We start from the raw sequence: 22668 nt of genomic DNA on the forward strand, positions 1-22668 counted from the left end.
GGGGCCACCGCGGGGAGCCGCGCAGCCCCCGGGGCGGACGGGGCGGGGCGGGCGGTGGGCAGGCCGCACGGCGCGGCGCGGAGGGGAGGCGCGGTGGGGCGCGGAGGGCAGAGCGCGGGGAGCTGCGGGGGCAGAGGGTTCTGCTGGTGCTGCGGCCCGTGCGGAGGGTACGGGCGGCGGGCTGGGGGTTCGCTGCGGGATCGGCGGCCCCGTGGGGTGCAGGGAGGGGGGTGGGAAAGCGGCGCCCCCCCTTGTGCGCTTCTGGTGCGAGGCGGGGCGGGGGGCAGCGGGGCGCGGGGGGAGCAGCTGCCGCCGTGGCTGGTGGGGAGCGGGTCGGCCTGCCGCCCCCGCTGCCCCGGGCACCGGCGGGTCTCCTCCGTGGCTCGGCGGAGCCGCCGGAGCGTCTTTCCCGGCGCGGCCAGGTGTGGAGGGAGGGCTGGGCTGGGCTGCGCTGCCTGCCCTCTCCAAGCCACCCGTGCGGGGGCAAGGAGTTTGCCTGCGGGGGCTGGGGGGGCCAGCCGGGGCCCCTGCCCGGAGGGCGAAAGTCGAGATGCGCGGCGGACCGGTCTGAGTTCAGGAACATGTTGGAGCGTCTTGCGGCGCTGCTCGAGGGTGCGTGTCCTGGAGCTGCTCCGCATTCCCTCTCCTGCAGCAGGGACCCGCTCCCGGGAGGGGTGGGTGAGCACAGAGCGGGTTTGTGCCTGGCTCTGGGTAGGACCAGCAGGGAACCTGAAGAGGAGTTGCTGTTTGGAGCTAGAGTGTTAAAATCTCTAAGGTTTTTCGCCTCGTTCAGACTCTCCTGCTAGGTCGAGGGGTGGAAGGAACACTTTTTGAATCCAGGTTTGGCCTGGGTACCGGTAGAAGCCACACGCTGGTGAGGCATTACAGTCTTAAGAAGGTGATGGACTTGAGAGCCAGGCAGGGTCAGTGCAGTGCGGGCCTGTGCTGTAAGGTCATTCTGCTTGAGCAGCCCGGTGTGAGCTGTGTTCAGGAAAGAAAGTGGTGCAGAGGAGTATTTTGGAGTCCACATCCAATAGGAAGAAAGTTTGAGATCTTACAGAAGATTATGAGCTTGCTGTTAAAGTCACTTACTTGTTTCTCACTGGAAGGCTGATGCCTGAATGGTTTTGGACAAAATAGTATGATTTTTTAAAACACAGCAATCGCAGTGGTAGCTGTCAATTTGGCAACTGCCTGGCTGAGATCCAAGGCACTAGAACATCAAGAAAGCCTGTGATTTCTTTTCAGGTCCACTATTGCTAATTCAAGAAAGAGAATTTACCAACTTTGCTACTCTTTCATGATTCATTGCTTTACTAAGGGATTGCAGAGCAGTAACAGAGTCACCAAAGTACTTTGCAACCGTAAGTAGGCATTCAGCCTGAACCCCAAAGTCAGTCATTAACTGGTGCAGTTCCAAGAAAATGTGAGCTTTTTCTTTCCTGCACAGAAAGTCTCAACCCTTGGCTGTCCCCACAAGGAACTGTCACGGACAGGTTATGTTGGTACCTGGACTTTTTTCCACTGATACTTGCTATGCTCTTCAGCTTTCCCAGCTGTTAGGAGTGGACCACTGAGTTGACACTGGCATGCAGGGCTCTGGCTGGGCTGGTTTTTATCGCCTCTACTTCTGGGAGAGATCCAGGGAGGTCTGCTCTTCCTCCTTACGCTAGGCTGTCCTTGTAGTGTGTTCCCTTGCCTTGATCCCGCATGCTGTAGGTTAGAGTGCTTGTCTAGCCCGTGAGGGAGAGCCCAAGTGCAGTTCTCCTCTCTGATGGAGCTGAGACTGTCATCTGCTTCCTGAGCACCAGGGAATGAAGTATTTTTGAAATATGAAAGGCTGAGAGCTCTTGGTGTAGTTACTCACATGCTGAGGGAAGTAGAAATGGAGTGCAGGTCATGATCTTCTGTGTGTAGGGCCTAGTCGGGTAGCTGTGATAAGGCATCTCTCTAGATGCCTGGTTTATGCACCTTCTTGCTGTTCAGGTATCACGGCTCAGCAGCTCTAGACTAGATGCCAGCTCTGAGCTGCTAACACATAACCAAGTCTTGATTAAAACCCACATATTTATGTATCTTGATAACTTTGTTGCAAGAGACTGATGTGTCTGGGGATACAGGAGGCGTTGTCAGGGCTAGGTGCAAGCTGGGCAGCAGTTTTGAAGACCTTTATTTTGGACTGAGGTAGCAGGTTTCCCCTGTGAGTCCTGCCCTAGTAGAGCAGTGGCTGTTTGGAATAGGCCCTATTGAAGATACTACCCAACACAAAGGACTTCAGTGGATAAGGTCAGGGATGCAGTCTCCCCTCTCACTATTCTTCTGTTTGTTTATGCCTCCTAATTGATGCCCTTGGCATTATTGCCAAAGTTTTCACTCTATGGCCTAGTTAGGTACTGTGAAGTCTATGGAAGAATAACTAAGCCTGCCTGTAAAGAGATAAAACCTTGGCTTAACAATGAAGTACTTTGCTAGTCTGTGACTGTCTTCTTGTTAAATCTGCTTTATTCTTCTGGGACCCATTAGTGATAAGAGTATAGTGTTAGCTTTATTTCCAGCACCAGTGCACCAGTGCAGCACCAGACCATCTCACATCAGCTGCTCGTTCATACTATGGCATGTGACTGCCCTTCTTAGTGAAATTTGAAAGGATGAAGTGTTTCATCCCTCTGCCATCATCCGGTGGGCTGACTTCAGCCCCCTGCTGCTGGGGGCCTTGACCAGGCCTTATCTGCCAAGCAGCAGTCATGGTTTCATTTGTTTGGTTTTTATTTTAAATTTAAGTTTTATGGGCAAATAGGATATCAATCCCTGTTAAACTGTTGTTTCTAAGATTGGAATGGGTCTTCAGTTGGTCCACATTGTCTATAATGGATATATTGTGATTTGGCTAATAGTAAGGAAGTCAGGAGGCCTTGTAAATTTGTATGCAGGAATATATATTGCTGTTCTAAGCTCTTACTTGTAAAGACACAGAAGCATGGGGCTCTGAGATGTCATCATGAGAGAGGTGAAAATAACGCTGGTGTCTCTGGGTTGGTGTTCTTGTGAAGCAGTTCATTTGACATAGTGCATTTTCAAGTCTGGTATGACATGGTGTCACAAAACCCAATACCTACTGAATAGGTTAGAACACTACAAGGTTAAAAGTTTACTTGTTCAGAAATACTCTGCAATTCCGTTTTGTTGTAAAGCTTGCTTGAGATCTTAAAGCTGTATTAGTATTTTTAAAACTCACGTATATGTTTTACTAGAGGCTTTTTACACTTGGGTATAATTATTTTTTTAATTGCTAGTAGTGTGTACTTTTCATTTTTTTTTCCACTAATCCACACGAAACTTGGTTGACTCAAGCCCAAGTATCCAGGTCTTGATTGCCCTTCTACTCTCACATTCATTCAACTGTATTTAGTAGTTTGGAGTGGAACATTTTAAATGCCAATTTTAAACATGCTTGCTTTAAGGTCATCATCTTGAATCTATCAGGAAGCAAGAACTCTGAAATCATGGCAGGGAAACCCAAGCTGCACTACAACAACGGAAGGGGGAGGATGGAGTCGATCCGATGGCTGTTAGCAGCAGCTGGAGTTGAGGTTTGTACCTTTTTTTATAAGGTGATCAGATTAATCTGTGATTACAGTAAGTATTCTTTGGAAATGTTTCCCAATTACATCCATGCTTAGAGATACGCACAACATAACAAACACTTAGATTAGTGATATGCTTTCTCATGTTGTATTTATTTGATGTATTTGTCAAGCAACAGTTGCCCAGTAAAAGGATTTTAACATGCAAAGAGAATTTTTAAGTGTCATTTTTGAAACATAGTTTAAGCTGAGGACATCTTAAATTGTTGCTACAGATCAAAACTGACTTTTCCTGAATGCTCGTTACTTCTGTGTCTCATGACTGTTCCTAGCTGAAAGACCATGCATACCACATGAAAAAACCTCAGAACTTTAGAAAGTGCTTTCCCTTCTTGGGTGGACCTGAGTAGGATAAATCAGCAAAGCTGCCCTGAAGGCAATAGATTAACATCTGGTGAAAACCATCCTAAGGCATCTTAATTTCTATGTGCAGTTTTTGCCTTAATACAGTGCTTTGAAGTTATTTTCTCAGAAACTCTTTATACTACATTGGAAACAAAAGGGTTTTCTGATGGTGCTGGGGAAACAGATCTTGCCCTCATTCAAATGTCATCCTCATGTAAAATAAAATGCCAGCAGGGGGAAAGAGGGAGATATGCTCTGTAACACAGGCATAATTTATTAAAAATGTCTCAACATTTCACGTGGCATCAGCTGTTTTTAAGCGAGTGATTTGGTGTCTGTCAATTGTTAAGCAAGTAGACTGGTCGTTACAATAAAAGAAGCTTTTTTTAAAAAGTAAAGCACTGTACCTTACTGTGGGGCTGGGAACACTATAGTCCTGGGCTATTTGCTGGAGCAGGGATGAAGAATAGGAGTAGGGGGTCAACAGAATCACAAGAAGTATGGTGAGTAGTGTGGAGATCTGGAGTCTAACTTCCAGACTTCCTTGCACTTCCCTGTTCCCTTTGGAGTGACGCAGGCTTGTTTTCTCTCTTTGCTTTTCAGTTTGAGGAACAATTCATAGAAACGAAGGAAGACTTAGAAAAATTATGCAATGGTGAGTCTGTAAACTGTACCCTAAACACAAATTTACACCAGTGTAACAAAAGGACAGCAGGTGAGATTTTTGAAAGACGATACAACCCGTAAAGAGAAGATTTGAGAGATCTGCTTTCTTGCAAATGCCTTTGCTCCTCAGAATTGAAAATGTCCTGATGTGTTACCAGGTCTCTTGCTCAGATTCAGCAGAGTACTGCAGCAGTCTGAGTAGTTTACTTCTTTTTCTTCCCCAGATGGAGTCCTGATGTTCCAGCAAGTGCCCATGGTAGAGATTGATGGGATGAAGATGGTGCAGACTAAAGCCATCCTGAGCTACATAGCAGCCAAGTACAACCTCTATGGAAAAGACCTGAAGGAGAGAGCCTGGTATGGTAACAGTGCATACTGTCCTTGCTAATGCTCTTCCATGATTTTAAATTTTTATGAGAAGAATATTGCTGTAAAATATCTGCATGTGAAGGTGCATATTCATCTGCCAGTACCTTGTCTCCTCAGATCCAGGGACTGGGTGAATAGGCTTTGTGATTTAATAATGATTGTTAATTGTCAGCATCAGCAGAGAATGTTGTGGCCACCTTCAGGTGCATTTGATTTCACATAGATCAGAAGTGCAATATGTTTCTGGGCAACTGCAGGACCGTAAAATGGTAATAAAGGCTAGGTATGCCTTTTTTTTGTTTTCTCTTTAAACTGGAAAACCGTAGGAAAAACTACAGCTGCCTGCCTGCAAAAAAAAAAAAAAAAAAAAAAAAAAAAAAAAGTGTCTATAAGTGTTCTGATTTCCTTTTTTCAAAATATAAAGAATCTTTCATATCTGATTTTTTAAGACATGTTCAGTGTCTGAATGCTACTGAAAGTTAAACTGATATTTTCCTAAGACTACTATGTAAGCTGTGGATACTTTCCATTGTCATAATTAAAGGACTAATGCGAAACAAAACAATCCTTGTTTACTAAAAAAAAGTAATGTAAAAGTTCCAGCAGGTGCCTAACACAACTGACTACCACTTACTGTAAAGGGCTTATTCTGTCGTAATAGCAGGGCAACTCCAGAGATTGTGGAGATTATTATGGACTGGCATGTCTGAACTGGCAATTGGCAGCCATTTGTGGCTGGGATTCCTTCATGAGAAGACCTCAAACAAATTTTAATTATTTTTTTCCTCTAGTGTGGTTTGCATATGTGCTCTTTTCTCCCACAGCACAGATGAATAGGTTTTCAATGGAAAACAGTGGGAGCTCCAGTTTAAATAGATTAGTTGCAGACTCTCTGCTCCTGTTCATAAAAATCTGTGCTTTGAAAAACACTGACCTGGAATCAAAATGGAGGAACAAGAAAACAAACTAGTGTCTTATGTTACACTCACTAATAAGCATTTTACTCAGTGATCACTTCAGCATTATATTTCAGGAAAATAATAAAAATGGAACATTCAAATGATAAATGTAATTTTTGTTTCAGGATTGATATGTATGTGGAGGGAACAACAGACTTAATGAGAATGATGATTAACCTCCCTTTTCACCCAGCTGACACAAAAGAAGAGAATCTTGCCTTAATCATTGAACGAGCTACAAATAGGTACTTTCCTGTTTATGAAAAGGTAAGTGATACATCATCAGTAGTCCAAGAAGAGGGTAAAGTGGGGTACAGGTTCCCCTCCACCCCACTTCCCTGACCCCCCACCCCAACTTCCCAAAAGGCAAGTGACAGTACAGCTCTGGAACTGTATGATGGAGACAGTATTTATCAATGTGAAAAGAGTGCCACAAAATAATATTCAACTGGTTTCAATACTTAATATCTTTGGTGTCTTCTTAAGGCTATGCAAAGAGCAGATCCTACTTTTTAAACCCAGCTTAGTGGCTGATAGCTCCTGGCATTTTGCTTAAATGCAACATTGAAACACCTGTGCCAGTCTTCAGAACTTATTGCCTGAAAGTCTATATACTCTTGCAGTTCAATGTTAAATCTAGTTGTGCTTTATAGTTAAGGACCTAATCCTGAGATCTTTCGCAAACCCATTGCTTTAATTATTATACTTACAGACTATTACTGTCTTTTTCTGAAGTAGCATTTGAGTGTCCTTGGATGTGCACAAAGAGGCTCTGCAAACACAATGTATCTAGCTTAAAAGCATATAGCAATTACATACTGGTTAGCATGCACTGAAGAGCCTCTAATGAGCTGAGGGAAGGCATTGGTATAGTTGCCACCCCCATAGAGCCCATGAAGAGCTCTTCTTCGCTAGGTGAGAGTTGGTCAGGAGGTGGCAGGCTGTTCTTTGCTTCTGCCTGGAACATAGCCTGGGTGTTACCAAGCTGCCACTTTCTATTGACTTGCTGTCTGTTGTGTTGTTTTGTTTTTTCTCTTCAGGATATTTTAAGTTTTTGTTGTTGTTGTTAATATTTTTCTGTTTGAATTGAGCCAGCTGTGATCTTCATGTCACTGTCCTACTGCTGTTGGTAACTGTACCTTCTATGGTTGGACTACAACAGGCTTTCTCACAGCACTTTCTGAGAATGTAGCAGTCTCCTCAGAAGTCTGTGCCAAGGGTGCAAAGCTGTGTTGCTTCAAAGCTGAGCTGGGTTTCTAGCTTGAATTTTTGGTTCACGGGCAGCCATGTCCATTAAAAAAATACAGGACTTGGTGCAATTTCATGAACCTCTTCATCAGAGCCTTAAATTGCACAAGAAAAAAACACAGAGGCTGCTGTGTGAAAAAAGAAAATTGTCCATAAACAACTTAAGCTAGCACTCCTGTAATCGGAGTTCATATAGGTCCATTGCCATATCAATGGAAGGATGTGCTGAGGGAGATTGGTTGCACAGATTAATCTTTCAGAGATTTGAACTCTGATAACATAAGTATTTAAGTTATTAAAAAATAAAAAAGCACATTTGGGCAACAGTATTGTCTGAACCTGTGTCCAGGTGGCATAAACTACTGTTATGATATGTTTTAGTGTGTATGGTCACCGGGGGAAAGTCTTTAAAATAATTCTTGATCCCTTAGGCTAAAGGTACTGCTAAACTTTGCCATTATTTTTAGTCTAGATAATTTTGTTAGAATGATTATTCATTTTCCTTCTGTACGAGATGTTGAAGTTGTACATTGATTCATCTTGGCAGGATTTGCAGTCCATATATCATGCAATCCTAGTAGAAAATATCCCTAGCTGTGAGTATTCACTTTACACACTCAGCTGCCAGGTAGAGCAGCAAAATGTAATATAAAGCACTGCAGGAAAACCAGTTCTGATGCTCTGTTGGGAGTTTCCATATAGCTTTGACAGAGAAGCTGTGGTGGACCTTCTTAGAGCAGTATAGGAAGTAATTACATGAAGGTATCAGTCTGACAGAGTAACAACTGTCAGACGTTACTGCCTCTTACAGTAAAATTAGTAGATGGGACTGGAGAAGGAATCAGCTTCTGAAGTCACGGACTGCTCCTTCCATATAGGATGAAAGGTGGAAAAGCTATGTTCCTTCATTCTTGGCCCTTTTCAAACTATATTCAGCAATCTTAAATTTTGCTGAAACACCTGGGAATTCACATGGCTTTTTTTCTTTTTTTGCCAAGGTACACTACAGCTAAATTGTCCTGACTACCTCTTACAGTTACTTTAGTCCTGTTTCTTTTCTATGATTTAAGCCTTCCTTGTGGAACTGAACTTGATGCAGTTACCTGGTACAGTAGGTTAGAGTGAGTGAGAGGTCTGTGCTCACTGCAACATGAGTTCTGATTTAGTTTTTTGTTCTGAGAATACCTGTCACTTTCTAACTTTATAGGTTCTTGCGTGGATTTGCTCTGCAGTGTATTTTTGTAGAAATCTGTCTGTAATTAAATATCTAGATAAAATTGCTACATCCTATATTACTTTTTTTTTTAATTTGTATGTATTTTGTAGGCCTTAAAAGACCATGGGCATGATTATCTTGTTGGCGACAAATTAAGTTGGGCAGACATCCATCTGCTGGAAGCCATTTTAATGGCAGAAGAATGTAAGCCTGATATACTGTCTGCATTCCCTCTGCTGCAGGTTAGTAATAATCTGATCTCAATATGGAATGTAACATACAAACGCCACTGCCCAGATTTTAAAGTTAATTGATCTTTAAATCTTTTGAACCATCGTGCTATGTTGCTGACAGTTCTTGTCTATGTCTGTTGACTACAACAGCCTGAACACACATGCACTGCCTTGACTCCAGGGCTGCTGGGTGCTCACCCTTCTCCAGCTCTACTTTTCCTAGCTGTTTTCAGCTGGCAGTAAGTCACTTACTGACTCTACCAGTTTGGTCCTATCACTGGTACTTTCATGTCTTCAAACACAGTGATGAGCACCATGAGAGGAAGGCTGTGGCCTGTTGTCTCTGCAGTTCTGTCCTTCTGTTTTTGCTAGCAACATTATATTTTGAAGAAATCATATACAAGAGCTGTTAAGTTTCTTATGTCATCTTACATGGTGCTTTTCACTGAGGTAATCCTGTCCTTGCCTCTTTTCTTTTTTGCCCAATTATATCTGCAGGATTCAGATGATGGTTTTTGCTCTCCTATCTCCCCTCTCTCCCCTCTCTCCTCTCCTCTCTCCCACCTTTACCAGATGACTCTTAACTCTTTAATATTACTTTCTCCCACCTCCATCTGGGAAACTAAGGTAAACTTTATAGCACCAGCATTGCAGATCAGAATATTCACACCTGTATTTTCCAAAAAGATTAATAGGTTGTAGGTGTGGTTTTGCTTTACTTTTAATGGAAAATGCTGAGTGCTGAGCTGGCTACAGGGGGCTACTACCTTTCTTTGTTTGATAAGCATGTCTGAGAAGTAAAAATACAAGTCACCTGATTTTTAAGCTATAAAGGATAGAATTACAATTTCCTAACTCTCACTGGCTGTACTGCTGCTTCTTACAGGCTTTTAAAGGAAGAACAAGCAACATTCCAACAATAAAAAAATTCTTGCAGCCTGGCAGCCAGAGGAAGCCACGAACAAATGAGAAGACTGTTGCTATTGTGAGGAAAATATACAATTTCTAATCATGTGGCTGCTGAAGATAACACAACTGTAGTATAGTACCAGAACTGTGCCTTGTAAGTGTAACCTGCATAGATCTTCTATAGCTTGACTAATATAAACTGTCACATGGCAATCCTTGAAACAGAATATACTTTTAAATTAGAGTAAAAGGCTCATTTGGACCTGTTGAGTCCAGAAAGTTTCATGGAGCAGCTGTATGAAATAAAATATGCTGATACTTTGTTTTTGTTTAATTACAGTATGTACCTGGTAGGGTAAAATGTTAAAATGTTTACACTGTAGCTTGCAGAGTACTGTTGAAAGCCCCACACCCCTTATAAAATGCAGGAGGGAAGGGCCACTCCATAAAAATGGGGAAGTAATTTAAAATCAGGCCTAGAAACTCTTAGTTTTTCTCTAGGTGGTCTCTTAGAGCAAAGTTCACTGTCCCCCTGATGTATTTCACTGCTGTCTCTGTACTTGAGGAGCAGCAGTTTAAGAGACTTTTTTCTTTTTTAAATTAAAACTCATGATCCTCTTAAGTTTATGGGCAAAAGTAAGAAGCTCTTTTAATCCCCATATGAATCTCTTAGAAATGATTTTGTTCACTGAAAGATCAAAGTACACGTTTAATTAGTCTGATGTGGTTTTCATCCATTGCAACTACCTGTTCCCTTGGTCTTCTTTTTTGCTTGCTTGGTTACAGGAAAATGCCACTTGATTGTTGGGGTTTGTTTTGGTTTGTTTTTTTGCTGAACCATCACAGAGTCTGGCACAGGACATCATCACCTTTGCATTTGGGGAGTCCTCAGTCCCATAGGGGTATGTTGGACTTGTTGAGAACACTCCTTGTTTGGGCTGCTCAGGAATTTCAGCAAAAGCTTCAGGATTACAGTTGGGCTTGGAGGCAAGTTCCATCCCCCTCCCCCCATGGAGTAATTTGGAGAATGCAAAGAAGGCTCAACTCTGGACATGCTCAAAAATATACAATCTTACTGCATTTAATCTTGTCTACAGTGCAAATCTCCAAATAGGTAGTGGTCACCCAAGTCTGTTATGGTACATGGCAGTTCAGTTCCTCTAATTTGCCTTGTTGAAGTTCTACTTCAGGATTAAGTGTATTGCATTTTACATGTCCACGTGTTCATCCCAATCTGAAATCCATAACACACCAGCTCAATCACCTGTAAACCTGGTGAGACCTGGAGATGACTGATAACATTTCCTAGCAAAAGATTCTAGAGCTGGAGGCTGTGGTTTGGGGTTGGTGGGGGATTTTTTGCCACTTTATTTTTTTTTTTTTTTGGTCAGTTGTTCCTTAGACATCTCAGCTGCTCACAACCCCTTGTCACCACCAAAAATAATAAGCTTGGTATTCCACCAATGGATTTGTGCAGCACTGAAGTCTGATATATGATAGGCTTTAGAAGAAACCTCTGTACGAAAAGAAGGACAAGAAGCAAAACATCTTTTTCTTCAATAGTGCACTCGCCTGTATTCAGTTTCCTAATGATTTGGCTGCACATCCCTGTGCACTGGAAGATAGGCTCAGCCACACTTTCAGACCCAGGAAAAAATTATTTTCTGTGCAAACCAAAGCCAACTTCAATCCCTGATAAGTTATGACTGGATACTCTGCTTATGGAGAGGATTTCAGCAAGATAATCTGTATAAGACCACAATGGCAAACCTGTTAAAGTGTACTGAGACAGATCCTATTTGTGCAAGATGGTGGTGAACCTTCCTCAACTGTGGTTCATGCCAGTAGGAATGCACAGGGTGGTCCATGTTTTAAACCGGTGCGAGTACACAGCAGATCATCAGAATCTTGACAAAGTAGCTCACTAGTCTGCTTAAAAAACAGAGAAGTTTTCAACATTTGATGGTTTATTTGAACACTGATTATAGTTTTTACATTTAGAACCAATGGAATGAGATTTGTGTGTCTGAAAGAACACTGGGTTTTTCCTTCTCCTACAGGACCGTACCTTTATTGATTAGTAACTGACAGTATGATTTGAACTCATTCCTTAATCTAGGAAGCTACACAATTATGCTTCAATACAATGTAGCATTTTAGCATAAACCTGTATTTATATATATATTCTCTCAGATACACAGTGCAAGACTAAGTCAATGTCCTGGGGTGCTCAGCATCCCTGACAGGCATCAAACTTGTAGAGAAAGATGCCTTCAGTTAACAGACTGCTTAAACAGAAGTAGACCAAAATAAATCCTCAACAAAACATTTTAGTTTTTTTAAAAAAGCTTGCAAAATACCATCAAATGTCAATGATCAAATTACAGGTACAGATCTTTTACAGAACAGGTAACTGCAACGTAAGACTTGTGTTCAAACTTGTCTTTCAAGTGTGGAGAGCTTGCCTGGTTTCTTCGGTGGGCACGACAGTCGTAATTTGGGTCTTGGGCTACTAAATTCTCCTACAGCAGCATAAAAACAAGCCTCAAAATCATCAAAAGGCTGCAAATAAAATCAGAACAAGAAACATCAATATGGTTGTGCATGAGCAAAAAGAGAGCAAAACCAGTGCAAGTCATCATTGCATAACAACACACTCATAAATAGCTGACCCTATGGCCTTTAGTAAGACATCTTTCAAAATGTCTACATCTACAGCCTCAGTGTCTGCTGAAACACACACACTCCACCTAGGCTTGGAAAGCAATCCACAATGCAAAGACATTTTCCAGTTTAAGTTCCAATTCTTAAATTTTGCATCCTGACAATTTGCATCTGATTTTTTTTCCTCCCTGTATATAGAGTAAAAGAGTTGATGGTGCTCTATTAAATCTGGTAACAACAAAGCAAAGAGTTATTGTTCCTTCAGAAGATGGAGATTCTGACATACAGTTGAAAAGTGTTTTGTGTTACAGACTCACTGGGAAAAAAAAAAAGTTTCAACTTACTCAACAATTTCAAAATAATAAGTATAGAAAATTATGTTTTCCAGAATGCCAAAATAAACAGCAGCAATAAAGCAATCAGAATGATCAGAAACATCATAATTTGCAGTAAGTTCTTAGGTCAGGTAAAAAATACCCTACTTGTCAAAGGTGCTGAGCTTCCAGTAGTTTTGAATGCAGCACTTCTAAACCAAAGTGTTGGTCCTTTTTAAGATGACTGCTGTATGAAATTAGATGACTAATTTTATGCATATGGGCTTGAAAACACTGAGGCTTATGTCAGGTTCTTCCAAGAGCCTTATCAATATGCATGAATATTTAATTGCACATATCTCTTTTCTTTGCTGAGAAAGTCACTCCATATCAGATGTATCTGCCTAGTGTGATGAAAAAGCTGTTCACTGGAAACAGGACTGGGACCTCCAAAGTAATTTCACTTAAACTGTGCAGTTTCTGGATGATGGTAACTTCCATTGATATTGGCTTGAATCAGACGTCAAACGGCAACTATTTGAAAATCAGTAAAATCTTTACATTAAGATCCTCAATGTATGTTTACCTCAGGCATGCTACTAGTCCGGCTGGCATTAATTTCTTGGACCTCTTGAACCTCATTCCCATTATAATGGTCAAAAGAAAAGCTGAAACTGTAAAAGACAATTCAAGATATTTATGTTCTCACTTCTCCCAGTGGACCATTAAGGAACATGGAGAATTATCAACGGTCATTGCTATGTTTTGCTATGAAGTGCAATTTAATAAAACATTAGATCAGAGATAGGGTCTGTAAAAACATTCTTGCTTTTCCAAAATACACTGCTATGATTTCTTTCAGTGACAAATATGGTTTCCAGGAGCAAGGGAATGCTAAGCCCTATTTCACAGACACTAAATTTGTCAGACAGTGAATTCTACTCCCCCATGTCTACATTCATGGGGGTACAAATAAAGTAGGAAGAATCTTCATCATAACTGTGACACACATGCTGAATTGCAGGAATAGTGTCTTATAAATCCCACCAGATTATTGCAGCAGTTTTCTTACTAACTAATCAAGGAGTCAGAGCGTCCACCTTTATCTGTTTTCTTTTTAGGATGCGAGTTCTTTAGTTGCTGAGCCTCAAAAACTAGATTGGAAGGCTTGCCGCTTGTTTTTGCTACAGAATATAGCTGCCAACATCTTCACCATGACCACAATTTCCTTTGCTTGTTACGCTACGAGGCAACTTGTCTGTGGCAAGAGGTGGGCAGCCCAAGAGGGCAAGCAGCAGAGAACAAACATCATGAAAAGAATTGCATGTTCCTCCTGGAGCAGTTTTACCTAAAAATGTGGGTAGCAATGAACTGATCAGGCATGGGGATTTCATTAGGGCTGCAAAGCACTACATAAACGAGAAGATTAATGAGAACACATAAAACTCTGCAAAGATAGCTAGTTTCATTTAAAGAACTGTCACCTGAAATGCTTCCTAGAAGTGGGCAGAGAGGCAGTACTTCTCATGGGCAGCTGGGCTTTATTACCCTTGCAGCCAAAGTAATGGGAGTTAAACAAATCTCTTCCTGTTTCTATGGAGCAGTTAAACCACCTTGATAATCCTCTTCAACTTCTACTGTCTACTCTTGTGGACAGTTCTGTGCTCACAGGTGTCAAGGATTAGTTTTAAACTTCTGACAGTTTCTGACAGCATCTTACGAAACACTACTATGTGCACTCATTAAAGATACCCTGCACAAAAACTATTATGCTCCATTATCCATTGCTCTTATTTTCTGGTTCCATAGCCTTGATCCTCTCAGGAATGTCTGAGGAGCAGTCTGTAAGCATCTTAGCAGAGCCCTGAGTGTATTTACAATTCATTACAAGCTACAAAGCATGTGCACTTTGTAATATTTTTTTCCAGTTACTAGTATCTGGCTTTTCACATGTGCCACTGAGATTTTAAGACACTCAACTTTTATACTTGATTTTCAAAAGTGCCAGATATTCACTGTTCCACCTTAAATCAGTCAAATAAATTCAATAAATCAAGCCAAATTTAATTCAGTAAGTCAGATTCAGATCGAAATCTCAATAAATCAGGTGCAACGACTTGCACTCTGAATAGAACTGACTATTGCATACTGAAGTCTGAATTTCTACATCTACTCCAAACATGTAAAATTGCAATAAAGTATTCAAGAAAGTGCAGAGTTAATTTCAGGGGGAGTCGGAAAATGCCTGAAAGAATAATGTATAAAAGAACCAAGGAAATCTGCTGGGGGTACCTGAATGCCAAATATTCTTTGTATGTAGAACAAGTTCCAAGGACCCTACTATGAAGGCCTTGTACTAAAACTCTACCTACATTACTGTAGGAGACTTTTGTGTAGGTGATAAATACTATAGGTAATTACGACTTTGGAGGCACTTAAATTCCTTTTTTCATTTGTGTTCTAATTGATTTTGACACTTTGGCAGGTTAGGCACACATGAAAATATTCTGATTTTCTACAAAAGAAATCCCATTTATTACAAAGAAGCTCTTATTCTGAAAGGAGCAGATACAGTAGCCACCAAAGGTTTTTAAGGTGTGGACCTGTAGATGTTTCTAAGGTGTGTCTAATTCTCCCTTTCTCTTTAAGTCTTGCCACTGAGTTCTTTATTCATTTGAGGTATCTATGTTTATAGAAGCCAGAAGACACTGTCTTGCAGACTGAGATACATCAGCCTGGAAGAGATTAAAACCAGCCTCAACAGTTGGCACTGGCAGAGGACTTAGTATGAATACTTCCTAACTCACTTCAGGCAAAAATTTCTAGCTGGTTGAAACCACCTTGTTTTCATTCAGCAGAGGTGGGTGTTGAAAAGGTCACCCATTCATAGCCAAGGTTAAATATAGGTTTAGGTTTTAAGCAATCAGAACATCACTTCATAAACATTCTGAACTCAGACTGCTTTAAAAAGTCTTTCTTCTTTTAACTCTAGATGACAAGAACTTTCTAAGGCAGGTGTAGCGAACTGTATCTTACCAGTATTGCTAGAATTTCTATTAAATCAGTAGCACATATTTCTCCAGATGAAAGAAAGTCCTCACATGCCTACAGCTACATGAAATGCACAATGCTGGTATCAAGAAGCAGAGTAGTGGAAATTCTGTATTAGTCCTTTCAAAACCAGAGAATCAGGAAACAGGCAACATTTACTAAGTTTTAATTAGTCTTCTCTTCCACAAATTCTGTATCCAAATTAAGAGATTTAATTGACCCACAAAAGTACAATACTGTCTGCTACTTAAAAGCATATCACATGGAATGATTATAAATTTACATACACTTAAGGCTGTGTCTTCCTTCCAAAAAAGGGGTTTTTTAAACAGTGGGATAACTTAAATCTGAGCAAGCTTATGAGGGCAAAACGGGAATATCCAATTTTAAGCCATCTAGGAGCAGCTCATATATGCCATTACCACCTTTACTAAAGAACCCAGTTGGTATGAATATATTTTGCTAACAATGCTATTTAACACTTTTTGAAATGGAAGTTTTTACAACTGTGGCTAGTGTAAAGCACAAAGCCAGCACGAACACTATACCACACATTCTAACTAGGTTCAGAAAACACAAGTGTGTACTCACACAATCTGGATTAAATGCATTTTAAATGCAATTCATCAAGTGAAAGCAGAGTCATCTTTGCTAACACCATGAGTGAGACAATCTCCAAACAACTCTTGTTGCAAATCAGTTGTATGAGGTTAATAGCCCCCTTAGAGACTGCATGTAGTTCCTTGCCTCCATGAGGGTTTCATGGCACACTAATTAACATTACAATTATTGCATTGTTTGTATCCTGTCTGTCTTAGCAGCAAAGTAAAAACACCAAGTCAAACTATTTGTTTCACTGGGAGCTGAGGATACACTCCATTAGGCAAGACTGAATCCCACGCCTACTTTACTTCTAAAATTACATTCTAATCTGCAGCTCTTATGATCTTATTCCAGTACTCTCCTATGTTTCTCAGCTGGATTTCACAGTATTCACACTGTTGGGTAACCATCTAATAAAAGGAGGAGCTGCCAGGTGGGAACTCACACCTGCTGGCTTTGTGTGAATGATCTGCCATACCTTGCAAACAGTTCCACTTATAAACTCAGGAATTTGCAAGCTAAGTTCAAGTGTCTAACTCTACTTAAAAAGTAACATTTAAACCAAAGCGATGCTCAAGATTTAATATTAAAGAAACTTTTACATGCAATTCAGGAAACTGCTTGGTTTTGTTGTTGCTGGTTTTGGGTTTTTTGTTTACTGTAGTAGAACACTTACACAACGATATCTTCACATTTCTTGGATCACGTGTTATGCAGTAAGCTCCATAACCAGCCACAGAGCCAAAAGTGAGACCAGCAGCTAAAGAGATTTTACTACCTGCAACAAATAATTCAAGAGTTATTTTTCAATACAATGTCTTCAAGCTGAATCTTCACACAGTAGTTCTCACTCTACACAGTTATCATCTAAATATTTTAAGAACAGAACCCATTTTGCCATGGAGCAGCTAGCTCACCTCATGTGAACAGAAAAGCAGTAATTCTGTAACTGGGTCATTCTCTTGCACAGCATTAGGGGCAAAGCTGACCAAATTAGAGGGGGATGAGGATCTAGTAATACTTGCAATTTGGGAAAAATAATCTTTGAAGCACAAACCTAAATTTTCTCTACCCTATGTAACTTAGAAGCATTTCTGTAACTTTTCTGGACTATCTGTTGATTTTAACTCTTATCTTCCAGCACTTGAGAGTCCCCAGAAATGGTAGAAATGTGTCAACATATATATATTCACACATACAACACACACACACACACACATATATATGGTAGATTTGATAACAGATGTAGTCATAAGCCTTTCAGTCTGACATCATGCCAGGACCAAGAAATGGTATCACTAACATCACATTCAATTAACAAAGGATTTTAAAAGAGTTAAAATAACTAGATGGCAATGAAGTTGAAAATACGTTTTTTTAAAGGTAACTCAGCATCTTCTTGTAGTTTGTAAATCCCAGAGTTTCACTGATATAAATATTCAGGTTTCTGAATAGGCATTTGACTCGGTACTATATGTTAAAAGTGTGGAATCAGCACAGCAGGCATTATCTGGATTAAGCCAATCCCAAAACGTTTACAAAGGAGAATCCAGATCCCCAGATGTTATTTAGCTCACAGTCCTGTTATATTGACTATTCTTAATTGAAAAAGTCAAGCAAACAAATTTTTGTAAATAATATATTGTTGTTGTTGTTGTTGTTGTTGTTGTTGTTAATAATAATAATAATAATAATAATAATAATAATAATAATAATAATCCAGATTTGCCACAAGGACTGACAAACTATTAAAGGGTGACAAGAACCAGCAGATGGGGCAGTGTCAGTGAGTGCAGCTGCATACAAACAAAACAGTACCACGAGTGTTTTCAGAAAGTCAGACATAAAGGCATGTCTTTAAGATCAAAGCATGGGCATGCTGCGCGGGGAAGCAGCCACCCTAAATCACGGGCACAGGGAGGGATAATGGCCACAACGGAGGAGAGCGACGCGCTGCTGGGACGTGCACTTCATGGGCGAGGCAGAGAGCAGCGGCACCGAGATCCCGCCGGGATGCTGCCCTCGGCTCGGGCAGGGCGCTGCCGGCGGGGAAGGGCTGCAGGCACTACCGAAACAGGGAAAACGCGCTTGGTAGTACGTGAGAACCTAAAACCCGTCGGATTATCTTGGAGTGAAAATGCACAATTCTAACAGCACGAGATGCTTAACCACCAGATCAGCATACAAAGGTAACAGGGTTTGTTTCCTGTGTGCATCTGGAAATCTCAAAATCAAGACAGGATGATTCCCTAGAAGACAAAAAAATTAGCAAAGATAATCTGCTGTTCTCAACATGGGAATGATTAAAGGAAATGAGAAGACCCAAAATACACTGAAGGTCAACTACAACATGACAGCCCTTTTTTTGCCCTAAAAACAAACTCATCAGTTAGATGAACAGAAAAAAGTGCCCACTTAACTGCTTAAGTAGACCCAAGTATATCTCATGACACTCAGCTCATTTTTAGCAGCGTAGGATGGATTTAAGATGCAATGTGTTTGTTTTAGCCAACTTTTTGTGTCTCACCTCGATTTGTTTTGGGTTGTTTTGTTTTTGTTTTTTTTTACAAAGCTGAGCAGAGAGGAAACTCAAATGCTTCATTTCCAAATCCTGCTGTCCCAGTATTTACCTTTACGAGTGTATCCCACAACACCTCCGACAGCCAGCAGTGCAGCATAGGCAAAACCAACCCAGTCAATAGCCATGGTCTCAACTCTGTAGAAGAAAACACATTGCAACTGAAGACAAGGTTCCTCTCTCCCCTGGTAAGAAAATATCATTGCTTAATGTGTTCTAGGTAACACTATGCTCTCATAAGTCGTGTTTGACTACTTTGTCAAAACATTCAAAAGGTGAAGGTGTGTCTATTGGCTATTGTATAATATTTTCACTAACTGCTGCCCTTCCCTACTCCTCAGTATTTCCATTAGGGGAAATTGGGTGGTTTTGGGATGTATGTGGAATGCATTTTTCTCAGTAAAAAAAACATGTATGCAAGCTGTCTTCATTTAGTCAGCTGTTCTGTCACTTGCTGACCACTTCCACCTGAGAAGCAGGCTTGGGAACAGGAAAGGAGACCCTTGGGTTGAAACAGAAACAGATTTAATAATATAATAATAAACCCGCATATCAATACCAATACGAAATACACAAAGTTATACTCATCAAACATTATGAGCACCACAGCTTCAGCAGAAGTGTGATGGTCACCACAAATGGGAGACCCAGAGGGATGGGCAGGACCCTTCGGAGATGGTGACCATTGAGGAAAGAGACCCATCCCCAGCAAACCTTCCAATTTATGAGTGTGACATTTGTGGAATACTTCTGTTGGCCAGCCTGGATCAGCTGCCCTAGCTTTCCCTCCTGGCTAACTCTAAACTGCTAAAGACCTCAATCACTGTGGAAACCCACAGACCACAGCTATCCGTGAACTAAAACGAAGTGTCTTACCAACTCTGTTCTCACGGGATTGGGTGCTGCAGTCTTCTCAAAAATGCAGCTTTCCTGAACAGAAAATTGATTCTATGATTCTCTCCCAGAGAAACCAGAGCACAGCAAAAAGCCTGACACCACCCATGGCATCAGTTTTGTTGCTCTTGTGCCACAGGGCTGATCTGGGCATATGCTATGGACACATACAGGTCTCCTGAGCACACAGATTAGTGCACTTACAACCAGGCTGTACTTGGTTTACTGCATGAGCAATGTCACAGGCCCTGCAATGCCAGGCAAAACCAGGAGTTTTCAGAGTCTATCCAGTGTTTCCAGACAAAGACCTAGGCTGTCTCCGAGATGCTATACATACAGAAGCTTTACCCTCTGTCTATGCCCTTCGTATTACCTTTAGATTTTGATGCATTGTCCAAATATAGGCTTCTCTCCTCCAAAAAGCAGTTAAATTGCTGTTGTAATACCAGTCCCTGCTTCCCTGGGTGTGCTTTGTAAGGGCACGATACACCTCGCCCCTCCTCTCCATTTGAGTATATACTTAATCATTAAGTGCATCCTTCTTCTTTTTACCTGACCGGGTGCCCCCTTGGTGACCGAGTTAGAGGGGTGGCAGGAAAGCAAAGTGCACGCGCTCATCACTTTATGCCAAACCTTTAATATTAAAGCGAGAAAACGCAAAGGCAGCGCCCCCCGCCGCCCGCTGTAACCCCCTCACGAAGACGGGTGGTTTAAGGGGGCCACGGCGCCCCTGAAAACGAAGCCTCTACAGGTCGGGGCCAGGATCAAAGCTCGGCCTTTGACCGGCCCGGCCTTCGCTCTCCCCGCACCTCCCGCGCCGCAGCCCGGCTCTCCCCGCCTCCCCCGCCGCAGCCTCGCACTCGCTGCCCCCGCCGCAGCCCCGCAGCGCAGCCCCGGCCGCCAGGCAGGCGGGCGCAGCGGGGAGACCCACCGCCCCCCCGGGGCCCCCCGCTCGCAGCCGCCCCCGCCGCGCTCGGCCCCGCCGTACCTCGTCCCGCCGCCCCGCCCCGCCGCCCTCCGACCCGCCCTGGTCCCGCCTCTCCCGCCTTCGGGCGGCGCTGCGGGGCCTGCGCCCTCGTCCGCCTGAGGCCTCCGCGCTGCCCCTTCCCTGGCTGCTGCTCCTCGGCGGAGGGAAGGAGGGCGCCGAGCCCGGCCCGGGCCCGCTTCCACTCGCGGATCAGTTTGTGCGGGGCAGCGGCGCCGGGCTGGGGCCGGGGACGAGCCCGGGTCGGCGGGGCTGTGCACCCGGGTTGTCGCGGCGTCTCGGCCCAGCCCGGGGCTCGGCGTCTCCCGCCTCTTCAGCCTCTCCTCCTCCTGCCCTCGGGCGGCTCCTCCGCGTGGGCTCCACAGGCCGTGGAAAGATCGAAGGCTTGTTTTAGCCTTTTAAGCCTAAAAACGCCCCGCCCAGCGATACTGGGGACGGAAGAACTCGTGAATGAGGAGTCATGTCCCCAGAGCCACTTGTCCCCCAAGGGCGCACGTCCCTCGCAGACTAGGGCAGGGGCAAGAGTCTCCGGCTGGGGCGAGGGCCTCCTGCCAGCACCAGGGCCTCCTGCCAGCACCAGGGTCTCCCTCCTGCCAGCACCAGGGTCTCCCTCCTGCCAGCACCAGGGCCTCCTGCCAGCACCAGGGTCTCCCTCCTGCCAGCACCACCCCAGGGACACCCGCGACCCCGCGCCAGGCGCCCCTTGCCACGCCTGGCCCACCGGCTGCCCCGTCATCCTCCGTGCTGCATCCCAAGAGACAGGCACTAGAAGCTACTTCACGTGGCTATCTTGAGACGTCGATTCCTTGTCTGCAAGCCCTCTTTGCTGGAGCTATGCTACTACCAGCTGTGTTTTGCCTTACTTTAAAATGTTACCCTCCTCAGTGTTTCTAAAGTTCTCTTTCAAGTGAGCTGTTCTTGACCAGCATGGGACGTGTCCTTCAGCAGTAATTCAGTGGTGCCTGCCTGTGACATTCCCCACGCTTCCCTTGTTCCCAGGAACAGGCTGAGCCTAACCATGGCCACAACAGGGAGAGACACACAATGCCTCATGATGGGACTTGGATACCTGCCTTCTTCAGGGGTCATTTGAACATCCCTGCCAAAATCCTGTGTTTCCTTTAGATTTCTTTGCTTAAAGGTGTGGGAGGTTTCCGCTCCAAAGAGCTTGCTGGAAAGTGAATCAGTATTCTCATTAGGGTTAACGTATTTAATTTCCACTCCTAATGTTCCATTTGTTTTTTCTGTTAGCATTTTAACTGCTGTGGCACAAACCCACTCCATGTGAGCTGTCCAAGTCTCCCTGCTCGGTGGAAAACAGAACTACTCTCCTTATCTCACCAGTGTCTGTGGGAAGGAAGACTGAAGGTACAGCAATTTTGGAAAACAAACACAGGACACTTGAGGGCAGGACAGCTCCAAAATGCAAACAAAAATCAGATTCATAAGCTGAAATCCAGAAATCTTGGATTTCTTTATGAAGTGTTCTGAAACTTGTGGATCTTTAATAGCACAGTAAAATAAACAGTGGATTAAACAGAGCAAAACCATACAATTCTATTTGAGAGGGCTCCAAGATGGAACGAATACAGTGTCTTTTGGCACCTCCAGGATAACGACTAGTTGTGGTTACTTATTCAATGATACTTCTCACTAAAGTAGACTGGATAACCCTAAAGTCATGGCTAAATTAAAATTCATGTAATTATATGCTGCTTGTTACATTCCCTTCAATTTTCAATTATGAAAAGTATTGGTTATTGTTTTCTCTAAGCTGTTACTTAAACAGTTGTCTGATGTGAAATGGTTCCTGTATTTTACAGCACAGGTGGTCGCCCAGGTGAGGTTTTTAATGGGAAGGAAATTCAGTAAGTTAGTTTGTTGGTAGCATGATAAATCACATCCCTCAGTGCTGACAGTGAGGTGTAACAGAGCTAGCAGCAAGGCCAGTGTTAATGTTGCTAAGCGGTTTCTATTCTAGTTTTCAGTT

The 22668-nt window shown here is 42.8% G+C and overlaps 2 protein-coding genes across 4 annotated transcripts; one reads left to right on the forward strand and one right to left on the reverse strand.

Moving 5' to 3' along the window:
- The first annotated feature begins 87 nt into the window (after positions 1–87).
- LOC127382534 (glutathione S-transferase-like) lies at positions 88–9912 on the forward strand. Of its 2 annotated transcripts, none has more exons than XM_051614284.1 (7): positions 88–167; positions 3462–3590; positions 4593–4644; positions 4880–5012; positions 6109–6250; positions 8558–8689; positions 9567–9912. In XM_051614284.1, exons 2-7 carry the CDS (start codon positions 3504–3506, stop codon positions 9687–9689), a joined length of 669 nt encoding a protein of 222 aa, XP_051470244.1. In that variant the 5' UTR covers positions 88–167; positions 3462–3503; the 3' UTR covers positions 9690–9912. The 2 variants fall into 2 exon arrangements, with proteins under 2 accessions (XP_051470244.1, XP_051470245.1); XM_051614285.1 differs by having other exon boundaries at positions 136–167; positions 3484–3590.
- A 1626-nt stretch (positions 9913–11538) lies between these two features.
- TMEM14A (transmembrane protein 14A) lies at positions 11539–20712 on the reverse strand. 2 transcript variants are annotated; one of them, XM_051614286.1, is made up of 5 exons: positions 20682–20712; positions 18852–18937; positions 16898–16999; positions 13154–13241; positions 11539–12151 (listed from the first exon to the last, which is right to left on the reverse strand). In XM_051614286.1, exons 2-5 carry the CDS (start codon positions 18925–18927, stop codon positions 12112–12114), a joined length of 306 nt encoding a protein of 101 aa, XP_051470246.1. In that variant the 5' UTR covers positions 18928–18937; positions 20682–20712; the 3' UTR covers positions 11539–12111. The 2 variants fall into 2 exon arrangements, with proteins under 2 accessions (XP_051470246.1, XP_051470247.1); XM_051614287.1 differs by lacking the exon at positions 20682–20712 and adding an exon at positions 19676–19729.
- Between the last annotated feature and the right edge of the window lie 1956 nt (positions 20713–22668).

This window comes from Apus apus, chromosome 3 (genome assembly GCF_020740795.1).
Source record: "Apus apus isolate bApuApu2 chromosome 3, bApuApu2.pri.cur, whole genome shotgun sequence".
Classification (NCBI taxonomy): Eukaryota; Metazoa; Chordata; class Aves; order Apodiformes; family Apodidae; genus Apus; species Apus apus.

Excerpts from the sequence above, each read along its gene's own strand:
- TMEM14A (XM_051614286.1), bottom strand. The coding sequence starts at position 18,927 with ATGGCTATTGACTGGGTTGGTTTTGCCTATGCTGCACTGCTGGCTGTC. Across the intron at positions 17,000-18,851 it reads TGTGGGATACACTCGTAAAG|GTAGTAAAATCTCTTTAGCT; the intron begins GTAAATACTGGG and ends TATTTGTTGCAG. Across the intron at positions 13,242-16,897 it reads AAATGTGAAGATATCGTTGT|TTTCAGCTTTTCTTTTGACC; the intron begins GTAAGTGTTCTA and ends TGTCTTTTACAG.
- LOC127382534 (XM_051614284.1), top strand. The coding sequence starts at position 3,504 with ATGGCAGGGAAACCCAAGCTGCACTACAACAACGGAAGGGGGAGGATG. Across the intron at positions 4,645-4,879 it reads CTTAGAAAAATTATGCAATG|ATGGAGTCCTGATGTTCCAG; the intron begins GTGAGTCTGTAA and ends TTTCTTCCCCAG. Across the intron at positions 5,013-6,108 it reads GACCTGAAGGAGAGAGCCTG|GATTGATATGTATGTGGAGG; the intron begins GTATGGTAACAG and ends TTTTTGTTTCAG.